The sequence below is a fragment of the Podarcis vaucheri genome (genome assembly GCF_965113315.1).
Source record: "Podarcis vaucheri genome assembly, chromosome: 17".
Classification (NCBI taxonomy): Eukaryota; Metazoa; Chordata; class Lepidosauria; order Squamata; family Lacertidae; genus Podarcis; species Podarcis vaucheri.
In genome coordinates, this window is record NC_138755.1 from 4,279,089 (window position 1) to 4,297,930 (window position 18,842).

The following is an 18,842-nucleotide window of genomic DNA, read 5'->3' on the forward strand; positions in this document are numbered from 1 at the left end:
TCCCACGTAGCCATCCAGCCACAGCTTCCAAACATCTGGTCAGTGTGTCTGGGGCCGAGTCAGGATGCCCATCCATCAACAGATAGAGTTGGGTGTCATCAGCACACTGATGGCAACCCAGCCCAAAACTCCGGACAAGCTGGGCGAGGGGGCGCATAAAGATGTTGAAAAGCATCGGGGAGAGAATCGCACCCTGAGGCACTCCACACACCAAGGAGTGGCACGATGACAATTCCCCCCCCCAAGCGCCACCCTCTGTCCCCAACCAGAGAGAAACGAGTGCAGCCATTGAAGAACTGTGCCCTGGATCCCCACGTCGGCAAGGCGGTGGTCCAGGAGTTCGTGATCGACCATGTCAAAGGCTGCTGACTGGTCTAGAAGAATCAGCAGCCCCGACCCGCCTCGATGCAGCTGCCTGCAGAGATCATCTGTTAGGGCGACCAGAGCCGCCTCGGTCCCATGACCAGTGCGGAAGCCAGACTGGAATGGATCGAGAGCCGATGTTTCATCCAGAAACCTACCAAGCTGTTCAGCAACCGCTCTCTCAATCACCTTACCCAGGAATGGAAGATTCGAAGCCGGGCGGTAATTGGATAGATCTAAGGGATCTAATGATGTTTTCTTTAAGAGCGGGCGCACCACTGCCTCCTTCAGTTCCCCTGGGAATATCCCGGTGCCAAGGGACAAATTGATGATATCACCCAGGGGGGCCCGCACCTCGTCTGGACACGCTCTAATCAGCCAAGACGGGCACGGGTCAAGAGGACAGGTGGTGGGCTTTCCAGCTTGGAGGAGTCTGTCCACATCGCCTGGGGATATCCGGTCAAAGTGGTCCAATACTGGACCCAAGGACAGTCGAGGGGCCTGCAGTTCCTTTATTGTATCCAAATTGGCAGGGAGGTCATGGCGGAGCAACAGGACCTTCTCCGCAAAAAAGCTCGCAAATGCCTCACAGCTGTGTGTCAAATTGTTATTTAAATTTGGCTGTCCTTCAAGGGACATTAAAGACCTAATTATACTAAATAATTGCACCGGGCGAGAGCTAGCAGAGGCAATGGAGGCCGAGAAGTAGGACTTCTTAGTGGCCTTCACTGCCATCTCGTAGGTTTTCATAAAAACCCTATAAGATGTTCTTGAGGCTCCGTCACGGGCACCCCGCCATACTCACTCTAGCCGTCTGAGGTCCTGCTTCATTTTCCGGAGCTCCTCAGTAAACCAGGGAGCCCGGTTTCTGCGGGGTCGCAGAGGGCGCCTAGGTGCGATCTCATCAATGGCTCCTAGGAGCTGGATATTCCAGCCCTCAACAAGCTCAGTCAATGAGTTGCCAGGGGGAGCAAGGTCCCGCAAAGCCTGACAGAATCTATCAGGGTCCATCAGCCTCTGCGGGCGAGCCCAAATTGGCTCGCCACCTAAGCAGGGTGGGGGTGGAACATCAATCCTGGCTTTCAGAGCGTAGTGATCAGACCATGGCACCTTCATCGAAGGAGACATGATCACATCTATACCGACGCCAAAGATCAAATCCAGCGTGTGGCCTGCTTGATGTGTGGGGCCTGAAACAAACTGGGAGAGCCCTAGTGTCGCCATGGAAGACACCAGGTCCAGAGCCTGTGAGGAGGGAGTGGCATCAGCATGGATGCTGAAGTCCCCCAATACCAATAGGTTAGGGAACTCCAAGGCCCAGCCGGCCACCGCCTCCAATAGGCCTGACAGGTTGGCTGCTGGTGCGCTAGGTGGCCGGTACACCAGCCAGACAGCCAAGTTCTCCTCGGAGCCCCACACTAGGCCAACACATTCAATGCCGGGGATCGATGGCGATGGTAGAGCCCTGAAAGGACAATCTTCCCGGATTAATAATGCCACCCCTCCCCCCCCCGGCCCACAGTGCGCGACTGGTGGAGGACGGAGAAACCCGGGGGCGCCATCTCTCGTAAGGTAACAGTTTCCCCTTCGCGCACCCAGGTCTCCATCACACAAGCCAGGTCAACCCCCTGCGAGGTGAAGAAATCTCGCAGGGTGGCGGTTTTGTTGCCTATAGACCTGGCATTGCACAACACCAGTGAAGGAGGTGAGTAATCCTTGCTCACCCTACCCTCGTCCCTCGGGATGGGGCGCAGATTGGAAGGGGTACGAGCATATCCGTATCTCGATCCCCTTCGCCTATGACATCTGCCCCCACCGCCGTACCTCCCTCGCCCCACCAATCCCAAGCCTCATACCAACCTCCATTTACAAAATAGAAAAGCAAACCAAACCAAAAACAATTGTACCCAAAAAAACCAATCCCCACCCCACTCAATATCCAACCCCAAACCAAAATAAAACAGAACAAAAGAAAAATACATCAGTAAAAACCACCGTTCACGGTGGTACAACAAAGTAAAAGGTAAAAACCCATTTAAAACACTTTAAAATATATAAAAACATTTTTAACATTTGCTGCAGTAGCACCAGTGTCCTTAAAGCTGTAGCAGTGGCGGGTGTGGGCCCCGCCCCCTAGGCCAGGTGGAGTGGGCCTACAGGAGGGAGCGGCCGTCCCCAACGCCCAGGGTGCAGCAGCAGCAGTGGTGTCCCAGCGCCTCAATGAGGCCTCTTAAGCTGTGGCGGTGGTGGGTCAGTCTGGGCCCCACCCCCTGGGCCAGGTGGAATTCGCCTGAGGAGGGAGCGGCCTTCCCCACTCACAGTGCAGCAGCATTTATTATTAAATGGGAGATATGCTGCTGGTCTCCTCCCACCCTTGGCCCTGATGTAGATGTTCACTCACCCCTTCTTCCTCAGCAGGAAGGAAGGCACCTGCCCTGCTAGACTGAGCCATATTCTGACGCAGCAAGGCTCTTATAGATGACACAGATAGAAGAACTGAATCACAGTTCAGCAGTGCCGACTTGGATCCCAGACTGTGGGTGCCCAGCACGCATGCAGCGCTGTTGTAACATTGTGTGGCGTGACATCATGACACCATGTGATGTCATGGCAGCACGGCATGGGGTGCACACACTCTGGTGCCACGGTGGCGACTGGGCTGGGGTCTGTGCCTCTGGTCTCTGTGGGTGCCCAGGCAGCCCAGGCCCCCTGAAGTTGGCACCACTGCAAGCGTTAATCTTGCCCAGTCCTGATCATAGGTGCTGTAGGCCTCTGGTTGGCCCCTTTGAGAACCAGGTGCTGGAGTAGGTGCACCTTTGGCCTGATCCAAGCAGCGCTCTTCTTCTGTTCTTAATCTGTGGCCCTTCCAGACACTGATGGACGACAGCGCCCCTTGGCCCTGAGCACTGGCAATACAAGCTGTTGGGAGTCGGGAGTACATTGAGATCCAGAGGTCCACTGGTTTCCCATTCCTGATCTATGGCAAAAGATGCTGACACAGTCAACAGGGAAAGTGCAAAAGCAATGCTCCTCAGCACCCATCAATTGCACATGTTCCATCTAGACTATTCCCTTCTCTCCCCACACCAACTGTCTTGTGGGAAGGATTCTGGTGCATATGTGTGTGTATTTTAATGTGGTTTGATGTTTCTAGTGAGCTGTCTTGGAAGGATTTGTATGCTGAAAGGCGGGATAAAAATCACGGAAAGAAATAACCTGCCTTAATTAGAGGCTCCGCTTGCCTTGCCATGGCCAATGTCTATTGCTAGATATTTTGCTGCCTGGGGCAAATGGCACCCACAATTCTAACAAACCACTCAAATTATTTTGGCCCCCGAGGCAGAAAGTCCCAGGCACATGTGTCTCTGCACCTCTATGACAGTAAAAAAAATATAACAATAATAAATTCAAGTTACTAAAAATGGGCTGCCCTTCCATCCACCTCACATCGCTGAATGGTAGGGCTGGCCTGGGATAGTCCTCTCCTCTCATGTCCACAATGGTCTAGAAGGGGAGGGGGTGTGGGACGGGCAACCTAGGAGAGGAGGGCAACTGATAACTTCTAGGCACAAGTTATGGACCATCCTCCTTTCCAAGGGCAGTTAGGGAAAGATCAGTGTTGGCATTCGTGCAGAGAAATGAGCTGTTTTGCAACACGTGGACACTAGATGGCATGTTTGCTTCAGTAAGGCAACAACACACTCAAGCATATGGTTGCCGGCAGTACACATGTATGTTGAAAAGCATTGTGTTTGAGGCAACAGACAATTTAAGGCAGCCTTTCCCAACCTCGGGCCCCAAAAAGTCATTGGACTACAATTCCCACCATCCCTGAACCATGATGGCTGGTGCTGATGGAAGTTGCAGTCCAACACCACCTGGGACACAAAGCTGGGAAAGGCTGATATGGATGGATTTTGTGTGTGTGTGAATGGGAGACCATCAAGATTCCATGATCATATTTTTTCAGTTGTGGCCCCGATCTGGTGGAACGCTCTGTCACAAGAGACCAGGGCCCTGCGGGACTTGACATCTTTCTGCAGGGCCTGCAAGACAGAGCTGTTCCACCAGGCCTTTGGCCAAGGCACACTCTGACCCCCTCCTTTGGTAATCCTCACAGAACTCTAGCCCAATGGTTGCCATAAATTTGATTTTGAACTGATTTTAGAATGAATTGATTTTAGAATGCTGTGTTTCTTTTATTGTTGTTAGCCACTCTGAGCCCGGTTTCGACTGGGGAGGGCGGGATATAAATAATTTTTTTATTATTTTTATGTCGACAACAACAACAATGATGATGATGTACCCCTGGACTTGTGGTAAAGAGGCACAGATCAACCTCCACTGAGGTAGGGGATCACATATTTGAATGCTAAAAGGACTACGCACACACACATACACACAGCTGGGGGAGAAACATTCAGCCTTTCCTTATCCCTAAGAAGTGTTATTTTGTAAAGGGGTCATTCCAACACATAACCTCAAACTGGCAGCCTGAAGTGGTAGAATCCAGGAAAAGCTTTATCAGTTGATCTGTTATGTACTGATTTGAATCCTAGATCAATAGGATCCAGAACGCAGCAGTCTGATTGGTCCGCAGGAGCCACCCAATCCAGCTCCAGGTGGAAGTGAATCAACGATCTGATTGGCTTGCAGCAGCAGCCAATCAGGCTTCTGGAGGAGGTGAATCCACAACCTGATTGGCCTACAGGAGCAGCCCGGAATTAGCCAATCACACAGGGCCCATTGTGTAAATGATGTATATATAGCTAGACGTTTTTGGTTGAAGTTTCATTCATTGTTACTATGAGCTGAATAAAGAGCATGAAATTCACACTCGACTCCAAGTATATTTCATGATCCTACCAAATGTACAAATGGGTCATAAGCAGCTAACTAGGACAGCTCACTTCAGGGTGGATCACCAGTTAATGGGTATTGGGAAAGATCCGGCAGAGCCCCTGCCAGTCAGTGTAGCCATCACTAAACTAGGCAGGCAAATAATCTGACCTGTTGTGTGGTCTGTTGCAGCGGTGCAGCATGGAGGTGCTGTGGGTGCTGTGGCCCCAGGCACATTTCCTTTAGGGGGCACAGCCAGGTTCCCCCACAGCAGGCTCCCTCATTGGAACCTAACTCTGGCATGTGCTGCAGAGACAGCTTCCTTGTGTGGCCCAATGCCGCCAGCCGCAGCTGACCCAAGCCTGACCCACCAGTGGAGGGAGGCTGCAGCTTGCGAGGCACCTGGCCACAACAGGCCTCACCTCTGTCGGGGGTGTGCCCCAGGCGCCCACCCAGAGCCCCTTTAGATTATGCTCCACCACTGGTCTATTGGTTGGCAAAGAAGAATTAGTTATAAAAAGGAGAATTCCTGCCAGGATCCAGGTTTGGGCAAGTGCTTTTTGGTGAGAGAACCCCAGCAGAGATTTAAAACCACAAAACATGCAGCAAAGTAAAGCATGGAAATATAGGCTGTTAGACCTTTAAAATATGTCCTTCTAAGTCCCTTCCAAAATTTCTCACTCCCCCTAGAGTAGAAAATGACCACACATTTGGTAAGCTAAAAATGGTTTATTTACAAACTCTTCAAAGATCAGGTTCATGTGCTTTTGCATAAACTAGCATTCAGAAAACACAGGCAGTAAAACTTAGGTTAGTTCCAAAGTGATGGAAGTTCCTAGATTATTGTTATAGGAACATAAGGATGGCTTGTAGAAATGCCATCATAAGAACAAGTAATCATGAACGTATTATAAAAAGGATGTCTGGAGATACCATCCAAGTCTCCAGTTCTGAGCAGCCCTAAGGCCATTTATGGAACAGGCATGAAATTCCACCTGGTTACAGTAGGGGGCTCCACGTCCATTCCACATGTAGGCAGCAATGCTTTCTCAGCCAGAACTTCCTTGACTTTAAAGACTATCATAAAGACAAATCACGTTGCCACAGGATGGCAATGGAAATACTTGCAGGGCAGAACCTGAGAAACTCAGGAGAAAATCAGAACTAGAATTCTGCAGTAGGAATTAGTTAAAGATGCAATTCAATACCGATTTGGTCTAAAAAAATATGCAACCTTCCCAGTAATACTTTTATACTGTAAAGCACCATGCGAAGGGCAGTAGATAAATATAATATGAATGAATGGAACTGAACTCCTCTGGAAGCAATGTTATCAGCTTCTGTTGATGCACAAGAAATACCAAGACTGCTATTAGTGGGCATTGCTCCAAAAGATGTTGCTCCTTATCCCCTGTTCTCCTCCTTTTTGGGGGAGGAGAACTGACACTCACTGAAGCATTTGACAACTTCCAGGTATTGCAAAAAAGCTTTGAATTTAGACGATAGACTAGAGGCAAAGGGGGGAAGCAATAGGTTTTATTAAATTACGCTGTAGGCTGCAACTTGATCAGAAATACATTGCACTACACCAGTGACTCACAGGATTAAAACCTCATGCAAGGTGGCAAAGTCCCGAGAGATCAAGTGACATGCCCAAGGTCATGTGAGGTATATATAACGGCAGAGTTGGAGTGTCTGCCTTTACCTTTCTTACCCCCACAATTCCTCCCATTCATTTCCTTTACTGAAAAGCCCTGGAGTGTTTCTGTGCTGCTCTGTATAAGAATCAGCTGGTCTGTGGGTCATTGCCAGATTTCCATGCCAAACCCAGATGGTCTGTGGGCCAAAGCCAAACCCCAGAAGGCTTTGTGTGTGAATTGCAGTGGAAATCTCATCATCTTCTGGGGCAACACGGAAATCCCCCCTTTCCTCATCACCCACCTTTTGCAAAATTGCTCATCCCATTTGATTTTCAGCAGAAGAAACGAGACTCACCATCTGGTGACTTTTCCTCCATCTGGGAAAGGTGACAAGGAATGTGTCAGCTGAAAAACACATGTCTTCACACACATACATTTGCAGAAAGGCCATGACTTTCCTCCCATAAAGTAAAGGGATGGGATATGGGGCCTGGAAGAGCCAGGGACAATGAGAGTTTCAGGTGAAGGCCTGAGGGCAGGAGGCTTTTGTGTGTGGTGTGTGTGTGTGTGTGTGTGTGTGTGTGTGTGTGTGTGTTTGTCTCAGTGGGACAAGAAATGGGGTCATATTGGACTTCTCCCTTTTAAGGAGTGGCCTGATTATTATTTATTTATACAATACAATTGAAGCACGGCGTGCTTCTATGGGATTTCATTAGGAGCTCGGCAGGTTCCTCTCTGGCAATTTAATGTGGATAATGCAGGGGAGAACAGAAGGAGTGGTGAGGAGGAGGAGGCAAGCAAATGTAGAAAAGAATCCTATTATTAGATAAGAACTTAAGAAGAACTTTGTTGGATCAGACTCGTGGCCATCTAGTCCAGCACCCTCCCTCACAGTGGCCAGCTAGAGGCCCCCAAGGGAAGCCCACAAACAGGACCTGAGCGTGTGTTTGTGTATGGGAAAGAGAGGGGGGTGGGGAGAGGGGGTGGGACACTGTATTTTTGATTTGATTTGAAGCTGCTGAGCACCAGCCCTGTGACAGATGACATCCTCTCTGAGTAAGGGGCTTCTCCTCTGCTCAGGGCAGGAGGCAACACACGTCCAGGTGGTAAAATCTGCCAGGGTTTCTAATCCTGACTTCTCTTTCACCCTATATGAGCCTTCAGGTGGGAGCTCTTGGCATAGGTTTTGCTGCAGCCAGCACAGGTGTGCGTGGCAGTCCATTTGCAGGGCCAGGAGCAGAAGCCCCTCTTGGGCTTGGCTTCCAGCGGAGAGAAGCTCATTGGAGTGGAGCACTGGCACAAAGGGGCTGCCCCAGGCCCTCATTCCACCCCCAAAGTGCTGCCCCTAAAGGGGTGACACCTTTCGGTGTTGCCCCTTCAGTGGGGACCCCGCCCCGAAGGCAGCATCGATGACGAAGGGTATATACAGCACCATCTATATAGAATTGTGCTTTCCAAAATTCACGTTTTGTAATATTGTAGATGTAAGGTAAAGGGACCCCTGATCATTAGGTCCAGTCCTGACCGACTCTGGGGTTGCGGCGCTCATCTCACTTTATTTTTTTTAAAATATATTTATTAACTTTTCAGAGGTTATACCAAAAAAAGCAAAAAAAATACAAAAGTAAAAACACATATAATTTCACTCACTTATTTTCTTTTAACTTATTTCTCGGACCTCCTCATACCTCCACTTTTTGTATTCCAATTCAAGTTATTCATTCAGCAAATCCTCACCCTTAATTTTCACTTAATTTTACACCTTTCTTTCTCCCCCCCCCAATTATCTTAATCATTACAGCTGGTAATGAGGGACCGAGCAACAGGAGCTCACCAAGTTGCGGGGATTCGAACTGCCAACCATCTGATTGGCAAGCCCTAGGCTCTGTGGTTTAACCCAAAGTGCCACCCTGGCCCCATATTGTAGATGTAGATATGAACAATAAAAAAGGATGTGAACTATTGAATTCACAGAGGCAGATCTTTCCGGAGCAGGGCTGGCCCACACATGAGGCAAAAGTGAGGCTACTGCCTCAGGCAGCAGTTTCCCCAGGGCCGGCAGATCCCCATGCTGATCTTGCCCCACCGCCTCCTGTTCCTGATGGTGAGCTTCACCCGCCCCTTCTTCCCTGGTGGGAAAGAGAGGTGCCTCATTTTGGGGTTCACCTCAGGTGCCGAAATGTCTCAGGCTGGCCCTGCTCTGGGGAGGAGGTGGAGCCCAGAAAGGAGCCAAGGGTATTTTTATTTTGTAAATTTGGGGATGGAGCCCAGTTGGGGTTTTTTCAGGGGGGCTGGGGGCAGAGTCCAGCACAAAACCTGTCTGTTTAAATTGATGTACAACTTTAGCCTTCCCCCTGTTTTTCTGGCAACCAAAGGCAAAGCAAACAAACCACCAAGCTATGTGTGCTGGAGTTTTTTAAACCCAGCTTGTACATGAATAGTCTATCCTGTTCCCCGGTGGGTAGGAGGTGAGGAGGTGGGAAAGACACCTCCCCCCCCCCCATGAAGGAGAAGCTTCCCCACCCTAGGAAGAGACAGGAAGGGACAGATCTTGCCAGGCTGGCAACCTTCCCTGGCATCATGTGCCTGAGCTTGGATTCTTTTTTTAAAGCGATCTCTCCCGGGCAGGGTTAAGAGGCAAATCCTGTTTATTTCAGGAGGTTGGTGGCTTATGCAGCATGCTGGGGACGCAAAGTGATTAGAGACATAAATTATCTTATGCTGAAGAGGGCCAGGAGTGCCAGGCAAGGGAGCAGAGGAACCGTCTACGCCTGGGTCTCGTTCTCACACAAGAGACCTATCACTCCATCATTTAGCCCACCTTTTCAACGGATGCAACATTATGAGGGGACAAAAATGACAGTGATCAAGATGACTTTGCATGGATTTAGCCACCTCTCAATACTATTTAGAACAGCAAAGTTTTTCAGCTTTCCTCCCCATTCCACTCCCCCCTCTCGCCCCCTGAACACACACTTGGAGGTAGGGATCAGGATTCACAGAATTATGTCATAAACATGCATACCAAATTTCATTGAAATACCTCACGCTCAAGGGAGAGTATGGTTTACATATTTCCTGGCTCCTCTGAAAACGAGTAAGGCGTTAAGCTGGCTGTAGTTCAAACTTTAAATGGGGAGGGGGGTTCTGAGCGCCTGCTTTCTGTGCAATGTCTCATTCTTCCGAGTATTTATCGCTCTGTGGTGGGTTCTAAATCTTTCCTGGCACCTTTGGAAACAGCTGCAGCAAATTTTGCAACAGGGTCCCGAATGTCCACACAATCTTACGCCTGCTTCCACAGAAGTTAAGTCTCATTTTGTCCAGTGGGGCTTACACACTAAAAAATGCATTTAGGATTGCTGCCTAAATCTTTCTGGTATATAGCACAGTGCATTAATGTGTTCCACCTACATTTTGAGGGGAAAAGACAGGGTCTGAGGTAGTATTTGAACTTGAAGCACAGAATTGTGTTCTGAGCACATATACTAAATTCCGTTCAGATATCTCAATGATCAAAAGCGTTCTCATGTTATGAACAAATGAAATGCTGAATGGGCTATTTAAACCAAAGGCCTCCCATTGCATGAAGTACAGAAGAGGGCAGCCAAAGTGACCAGGAGAGACTGAAGCACCTTCTTCAAGGAAAGCCTGAAGCATCAGACACTTTTTAGTTTAGAATGGGAGGGATGCATGACTGAGGTTTGTAAAAACATGAATGCTGTTGGGGGTGGGGAGTGCTAGATTTATCTCCCTCTCTCAGGTTCACCAAATGAGAGGAATGGGCAATTAGAATCTTAGAAGGGAACTTTGGGGTCATTGGGTCTTTTTAACCCCTTGCTCAATGCTGGTTCTGCAGTGCAGGATGCAACAACAGCATCCCTGGCAAGATGTAGTGTAGACCCTCCAAGTGTCCCTATTTTCCAGGGACATCCCTGATTTAGAGAAGCTGTCCTGGTTTCTGATTTCATCCTGAGATGTCCTGCTTTTCCTTAGGATGCCCCTATTTTCCTTGGAGAAACATTGGACAGTATGGAGTTATCCAAACCCCAAGCCGTCTGAAGGCAATCCTGTATAGGGAAGTGTTTTTTAATGTTTTATGGTGTTTTTATATATGTTGGAAGCCGCCCAGAGTGGCTGGGACAACCCAGTCAGATGGGTGGGGTATAAATAGTAAAATTATCATTATGGAATGTGACGTCCCTATTTTAATCGGAGAAATGTTGGAGGTTATGGTAGTGTGCTGACCTCTAATTTAGATAGCTTAACAAAAAGATTAGACAAATTCAACAGATTTGCCAATCAGGAATATAGAAACACAGGAAGTTATCTTCTACTGACTCAGACTCTTAGTCCATCAAAGATAAGTAATCAAATCAGTAATTGTGAATTTGTGTATGTGGCAAAATGCACATGCACACAATGCCATTCCATTTTGCACCAGGAAATGGAGGCAGAGAGAACAGGAATCCTGACTGCCGGCTTCTTCTGCTCTTACTTAGGTTGCCAGCTTTCGATTCCCTACTACCTTCTGGTACATGGAAGGCCAGGGAGAAGATGCTGGATCAGACCCAGGGACAGGCAGAGCCTGGCAGACACCAGCAGAGGCACAGCTAATAGTAAAAGCTTTTTGCTGGCAGATACCATGCTTTGATCCAAGTGTGGGATGAAGAAGGGAATGTGAGTGTGAAGGCAATCTCTAAAAGATTCCGCAGCTAAGGTGTTGTGTGGCTATTGCTCACCATCCACTCTGCTCCCTTAGGGACAACAGAGTCAGGGCCTTTGAAAGTGCTCTGGGGTGCTGAGTTCATCAGCCTAGTGTGTGTGTGTGTGTGTGTGTGTGTGTGTGTGTGTGTGTGTGTGTGTGTTTTACAAGGCTGAACAATAAACAGCAAATATGATTGTGGATTCAAAGATTACATGAGAATGCTGCCACTGATGTTACACTCCCTTGCCCCCAAACCTTTCCAGCGTTACTTGCAAAATGTGGGCTGTGAGCCCAAAATTCTGGCCTTTGTATTAAAATAACAATAGGCAACTGCCCCAGAAGCCACAAAGCCTGGTCAATTTTTTGTTTTGCTCTGTTGGCAATCCCAGCACTTCTGTGATCCATAGAATCATAGAATCATAGAATCCTAGAGTTGGAAGAGACCCCAAGGGCCATCGAGTCCAACCCCCTGCCAAGCAGGAAACACCATCAGAGCACTCCTGACATATGGTTGTCAAGCCTCTGCTTAAAGACCTCCAAAGTAGGAGACTCCACCACACTCCTTGGCAGCAAATTCCACTGTCGAACAGCTCTTACTGTCAGGAAGTTCTTCCTAATGTTTAGGTGGAATCTTCTTTCTTGTAGTTTGGATCCATTGCTCCGTGTCCGCTTCTCCGGAGCAGCAGAAAACAACCTTTCTCCCTCCTCTATGTGACATCCTTTTATATATTTGAACATGGCTATCATATCACCCCTTAACCTCCTCTTCTCCAGGCTAAACATGCCCAGCTCCCTTAGCCGTTCCTCATAAGACATCGTTTCCAGGCCTTTGACCATTTTGGTTGCCCTCCTCTGGACACGTTCCAGTTTGTCAGTGTCCTTCTTGAATTGTGGTGCCCAGAACTGGACACAGTACTCCAGGTGTGGTCTGACCAGAGCAGAATACAGTGGCACTATTACTTCCCTTGATCTAGATGCTATACTCCTATTGATGCAGCCCAGAATTGCATTGGTTTTTTTAGCTGCCGCGTCACACTGTTGGCTCATGTCAAGTTTGTGGTCAACCAAAACTCCTAGATCCAATCCAAAGAAATTTCTATCTTCCCCTGTTTCAGGAAATGAAACCCAACAGGTCTCAGGGCCTGCAGTAGAGAAAAGAGGCAGCAATATGACCTCTAAAGCAGGGACAGGAGATGTAGTGCCTTCCAGACATTTTGGACTACAACTCCCACTGTCCCTTGTCATCTGCCACGCTGCCTGCAGTGGGTGAGCGTTTGGAGGGCACCCTGTTGGCTTCCCCTGCCCCAAAGGGCGGTCTTGGCCAGTCCTGTTGCAGGACTCAGTTTGAACCAGGTCCAAGAACCTCCTTTCAGTGCCAGAACACGGACTTGGAGCACAGAGCACCTTTGAGCGCATGCACAGGGCATTCATTATGACAAGCAGTCTTGGCACAGCTGGAATGAGGGATCCAGGTCAGTCATTTGAGGAAGGGTTAAGCCCCAGCGCCTGGCATTTTAGAAGTTAAGCACTCCCTAATTTCCAAGAATCCAAGGTCCCCTTGTACTAAAGAAGTGGTGGGGAAAACCTGTGGCCTTCCAGACGTGGTTGGATCAATGGGGGTGGCAGTCCAGCAACATCTGCAAGGCCACAGTTTAGCCATCTCTGCATTAAAGGATAGTATATTCTCTTGACCACAAGGGAGCTGGTTTAGGAATTATCATGGGGCTTTGTGGCAGCCAAGCAAAGTTATGGTTGCTTGCAGATGATCCAAGACATGATGAAAGAACAGGCATGACTGCTGAAGGAAATTGGTGAGGTGAATGCAGGAGTATAAGAGAGTCCTATGCTGGATCAGATCAATGGCTTCTCTAGCTCATCATCCTGTTTTCCACAGTGACTGCCTATGAGAAGTCCAGAAGTAGGACACGAAGGCAATAGTCCTCTCCCACTGTCATTCCCCAGTGACTGCTGTTCAGAAACATCTCATCTTTTGGCCATCTGTCATAGATGCTTTAGTTGAGATTCCTGCATTGCAGGGAGTTGGACTAGATGGCCCTTAGGGTCTCTTCCAACTCTACAATTCTATGATTCTATGATCTTGGAGGTAGTATGTAGCCATCAGAGGTCACCTGAGTCCTGAAACCCTGCAAATAATGGAGCCACTGGAGAGCTAGCAGGTGAGGAGGGAGGGGTTGTATGGCTTGGAGGGAGAAATAGGGCTCACTGGTGCTTACCCCGGACCCCAAAATATTGTGCCCCCCTCCCTCCATTACAATACAGTATACATACAACTAAAACATTCACGTCAAATATACGCATACCATTCATTAAGGCATAGGGAAACTTCCATATAAACTAATGCCCAATTTTTAGTTGTTCATGAAAATCAGTAAAGGAGTCTCATCATGTCTCCTTCTTGCCAATGCAAAGAGCAAATGCATGCATTTAGTTTATTTGGCCATTTTGGCTGCTCTCCATATTTTGGTTAGCTGCTGCTTGAAGGCTGGAGACCTGGGGCAGGACAGACCATTTGTTTGCATTCTCACAGCAGTCAAAAAGTTCCAAACCATGATGATGGCGCACTCTAGGGGTTCAGGCTTGTTAGCCTAAGTCTAGTGGCCCAAGCGACAAGTAATGGCTCCACAGGCACAGGGAGCCCTTGAGCCTTTTTCAAAGCTTGGGTTTAGGTCTAAAATATGTGGAGTGAAACTGACAAAAAAGGCAAGTACAAAGTCCAGAGGCAAAATCCTGTTGCAACAAAAACAACAAAATAGCCTTGTGGCGCCCTAAAGACTAACACGTTTGTTGTGAAATAAGCATTCATGGGCCATAGTCCACAAGGGAGCATCTGACGGAGGCTCTAGCCTATAAAATATTATAAAACAATAACCTTGTGAAGCACGTAATTCCCTCCATCAGGTGTGGGGAACCTTTGGCCCTCCAGATGTTGCTGAATAACCACTCCCAGCAGCCCCAGTAAGAACGGCCAGTGCTGGATTTTGGGTGGTGTGGGTGGTTCTCCTGCACAGGGTGCTGAGCTGAGGGGGTGCAAAATTGAGAAGATCCATCCTTGAGAAGATTCTTGGGGGGCCACCAGCTTTTGGCCTTGTTCAGGGTGCCATAAGGTAAAGGTAAAGGGACCCCTGACTATTAGATCCAGTTGCGGATGACTCTGGGGTTGTGACGCTCATCTCGCTTTATTGGCCGAGGGAGCTTCTGGGTCATGTGGCCAGCATGACTAAACCGCTTCTGGCGAACCAGAGCAGCGCACGGAAATGCCGTTTACCTTCCCACCGGAGCGGTACCTATTTATCAACTTGCACTTTGATGTGCTTTTGAACTGCTAGGTTGGCAGGAGCAGGGACCGAGCAATGGGAGCTCACCCCGTCTCGGGGATTTGAACCGCCAACTTTCTGATCAGCAAGTCCTAGGCTCTGTGGTTTAACCCACAGCGCCACCCGCGTCAGGGTGCCATACTGTACTACCAAAGATGACCAAAGTCTGCCCCTGAGTGACCTGTGGTGGTTAGGGGTTGTGGTTCAACATCATCTGGAAGGACAATGATACTCCACATATGTTCTATTCCACACGTTTACTCAGAAGTTAATTTCACTGTGTTCACTGGGGGCTACGCCCCAACAAACAGAAGCAACATGTTCATTAGCAGACTGAAGCAGCTACCTCAGGAGATCGATGCAGGTTGACTGAGGAGTGTTGCCAAAGTGTTAGAAGGCAAGAGTTGTGTGCACTACATCATAACCAGCCTGTGTCTGCTAAGGAAGCTGACTCCCATTGCTTATAGTGGAGGGCGTTGATCAGGGGCGCCGACTTATAAAAAATATTGGGGGAGCCCGCGAAAGCTCATGAATAATAAATAAGCTCATGAATATGCAGATAAAGTGGTGCCGCCTCCTCGTGAGCGAATAGGGGAGAGCGTGCTGCGCCTATTAATCAGCTCCGAAGGAAATTGGGTGGAGCTTTGGCTCAGGAGGGAGGGCAGGAGGCATGCAGCCCGCCCCTGTGCATTTTGGGCTGGGGGAGGGGTGGCGGTGGCGCTCTGCTGGAGGGGCACCCGAGATTATTGGGGGGCAGAGCCCCCCCAAATGAATTTTTGAGGGGGCTCGGGCCCCCTCAGGCCCCATGGAGTCGGTGCCTATGGCACTGATCCATTGTAATTGCTGAAGTACTGTGTCTAGTTCTGGGTACCACAATTTAAGAGGGATGTTGACAAGCATGAACATGTGCAGAGGAGGCCAACCAAGATGATCACGGGACAGGAAACCAAGCCTTATGAGGAATAGTTGAAGGAGCTGGTATGTTAAACCTGAGAAAGAGGAGAGTGAGAAGAGATATGATAGCCAGCTTCAAATATCTCAAGGCCTGTCACATGGAAGAGGGAACAAGCTTGTTTTCTCCTGTTCTGGAGACTAGGAATCGAACCAATGGCTTCAAGTTACAAGAATGGAGATTCCAACTAAATGTCACAAAAAACTTTCTGACAGCAAGAGCTGTTAGACTCTCCTTCCTAGGAGGTTTTTAAGCAGAGCTTGGATGGCCATCTGTCATGGATGCTTCAGTTGAGATTCCTGAATTGCAGGGGGTTGGACTAGATGACCCTTGGGGTCTCTTCCAACTCTACACAATTGTATAATTCTAAGATTCAACTTCCAGCCTAGTCGACTTCTGTATGTGGGATTGCGAGGTGAAGAGAAGGGGAAATATTTTTTTCTTTCACCTTAGACAGCTAAATGCCTTGGGTCAGCCAGTAACTCTATTTAGGACGGCAGCCAAAGTCTTTTAAGGTGTCCCATGATTCTGCTGCTTCTCATGTGCAAAGGGCCTTGTATCGCTGAGTGACTACAAGCCCTCCTGACACATATGAGTCTGCAGCACGGGATATTTGTGGGGGAGGGCACGCACAAAGTGTTGAGGTGAACAGGGTTTTTTACTTCATTTAAAGAAGACTTTGCCAATCTCCAGATATTTTAGACCAGGGTGGTCCAATGTGTGGCCCGAGGGCCACGTGTAGCCCTTTTTTGGTGACCCTCACCCCCCCCCCAGCCCTCGTGCTGCCTTCCCAAAGCCCAGTGCTTTGGGAAGGAGTTGTGGGGCTCTAGGACCCTGTCGAAGTATTGCTGGGGCCCACTTGGAATGAAGAGCCGGACCTCTCTGTTTCAGACTAAAACTACCCTCGATCCCAGGCTGATGGGACAGTGGCGTAGCGTGGGGGGTGCAGTGGGGGGCCGGCCGCACCGGGCGCAACATCTGGGGGTTAGGGTTAGGGGGCGCAAATCCACGGGTTAGGGGGCGCAAAGTACTTGCCTTGCCCCGGGTGCTGACAACCCACGCTACGCCACTGTGATGGGAGTTGTAGTCCAAAACATCTGGAGGGCACAGTTCAGACAGAGTACAGTAGTATCCAGCCCGTGGTGAAATTTAACATTTCCTTATTGCCATTTAATCACCAACGAAGCGACTCCCCGCCCCCCCAGCTCCAACGGGAGGTGGGAAGAAGATAGATGCATAAGGCGGGTGCGAGCAGGTTTTGAAATTATCCTGCGCACAATACAGGATTATTTACAACAATGAGCAGAAGGCGGCATACTTCAGAGGCTTGATCCGTAACTGCTAGGGAAGGCAACCACAACAAAGAGAAGAGAGTCTTGCGTTAAAGCTCAGCTAGGAAAGGGCCGCGCGCGGGGGAGGGGGACTGGCGGGAGGGGAGCGTTTGCTGTCACCGACTAACAGGCTGCGATCCTAAGCCTGCTAAACAACCAAGTACGTCCACTTTTATTCAAGGAGGCGACATCGGCCAGCGAGGCCGCAAGGGACGAGGCACCAAGCCTGAACTCCCAGGCTCCGGGCGCGTGTCAGGAAGAGTCTTGGGGAGCGCCGCGCCGCGCAGCTGATTTATTGGGGGACATTTACAGCTGGATGGATCCTCGCAGGCATATTCAGCGCCCTAAAGGCGACGGGATGCTGCTGCCTTTCCCTCCAGACGCAGCCCGTCGCCTCGCGAAAACCTCTCCCTTCGGAGCGGGAGGCGAATACTCCGGAGGGATCCGTGCGCGCAGGTGCAACGGAGGTGGGCTGGGGGGGGGAGCAGCACTTCCTCTGGGCAGAGCAGGACAAACCCCCCCCCCCAACACCCACCGACCCAGCGAGCGGCTGCCCGTCTCTCCCTCCTCGCGGCCGCCGGTGCTGGGGCGCCGCGCGGAGGAGGCGGAAGGAGGAGCCGGCGGGGGCGGGATCCTGACGGAGCGTGACGTCACGCGCGCTCCCTCCAGCTGCCTTCGAGGGAGGCGAGCGAGCGGCGGCGGCGGCGGCGGCAGAAGCAGCGCGAAGGGAGCCGAGGCGGACGGGCGGGCGCGCAGCAGAAGGGAAGGGCTGACCGACCCCGCTCCGCCGGCGGCCCCGCTGAGCCTCCGGGCCGGCCACTGCGGGGGTGTCCCCCGCCCGGCTGCCCTCGCCGACCTTCGCCCTCCAGCAACTCCCTTCCCGCGTCCACTGAACACATGAGGTTTTTCAGGTTGACCTTCAAGTGCTTCGTGGATTGTTTCTGAGTCCCCCGGACTCGCCCCCGCGCTCCCCCCGCCGAGCCCCGACCCAGCCAGACCAGACCCCCTCTCTGCCGGCGCCGCCGAGACCCCCCGCGCCCGCCCGCCCGCCTTCCTCGGAGCAGCGCCCGATTCGCCTGGAGGGGGGCGGCAGGGACTCGGGGTCCCCCCCCGGCGCCATGGCCAAGGGGGCTTCGTCGGACAGCAGCGGCTGCGGCGGCATCTACAGCGTCTCGGTGGAGCAACAGGACAAAAAGGCCGCCATGTGCCCGGGAGTCCCCGCTGCGGGCAAAGGGGAGGCCGCGGACCCTCCTGGGCCGAGCGTGGCCCTGCCGCCCCCCGAGAGGGAGACCTGGACCCGGCAGATGGATTTTATCATGTCCTGCGTGGGCTTCGCCGTGGGGCTGGGCAACGTGTGGCGCTTCCCGTACCTGTGCTACAAGAACGGGGGAGGTGAGCAGCTGCGGGCACGTGCCGGGGGGCGGGGTGCAACCAGGGGGGGGTCCCGTCGGAAGGGCGAGGGGGGGGCGGGTGCTGCCGCTTAGCAATTCCTCCGCAGGCGGGGATCGGGCTCCGAGAGGCGAAGCTCTAGCAGGGGAATCTGGACAGGGGAGCTTTTTGCAGAAGCCGAGAGGCAGGGTTTGTCCGAGATCCAAGGGAGTCCAGCAGTGGGGAGCGTCGACACGCGTCCAGCCTGGAAACGGAGACTGGGATCTCCAGGCGCCCCTTGCTATTCCC

The 18,842-nt window shown here is 50.7% G+C and overlaps 1 protein-coding gene across 2 annotated transcripts in view; it reads left to right on the forward strand.

Annotated features, from left to right (window-relative positions):
- The first annotated feature begins 18,223 nt into the window (after nt 1-18,223).
- SLC6A8 (solute carrier family 6 member 8) overlaps nt 18,224-18,842 on the forward strand; it is a 37,365-nt gene continuing 36,746 nt past the window's right edge. The window contains exon 1 of one of the 2 annotated variants that reach the window (XM_082205723.1): nt 18,224-18,557. In XM_082205723.1, the coding sequence (XP_082061849.1) occupies nt 18,284-18,557 (274 nt within the window). In that variant the 5' untranslated portion in view covers nt 18,224-18,283. The remainder of the gene's footprint in view (nt 18,558-18,842) is intronic. The other variant, XM_082205724.1, reaches the window with a different exon arrangement.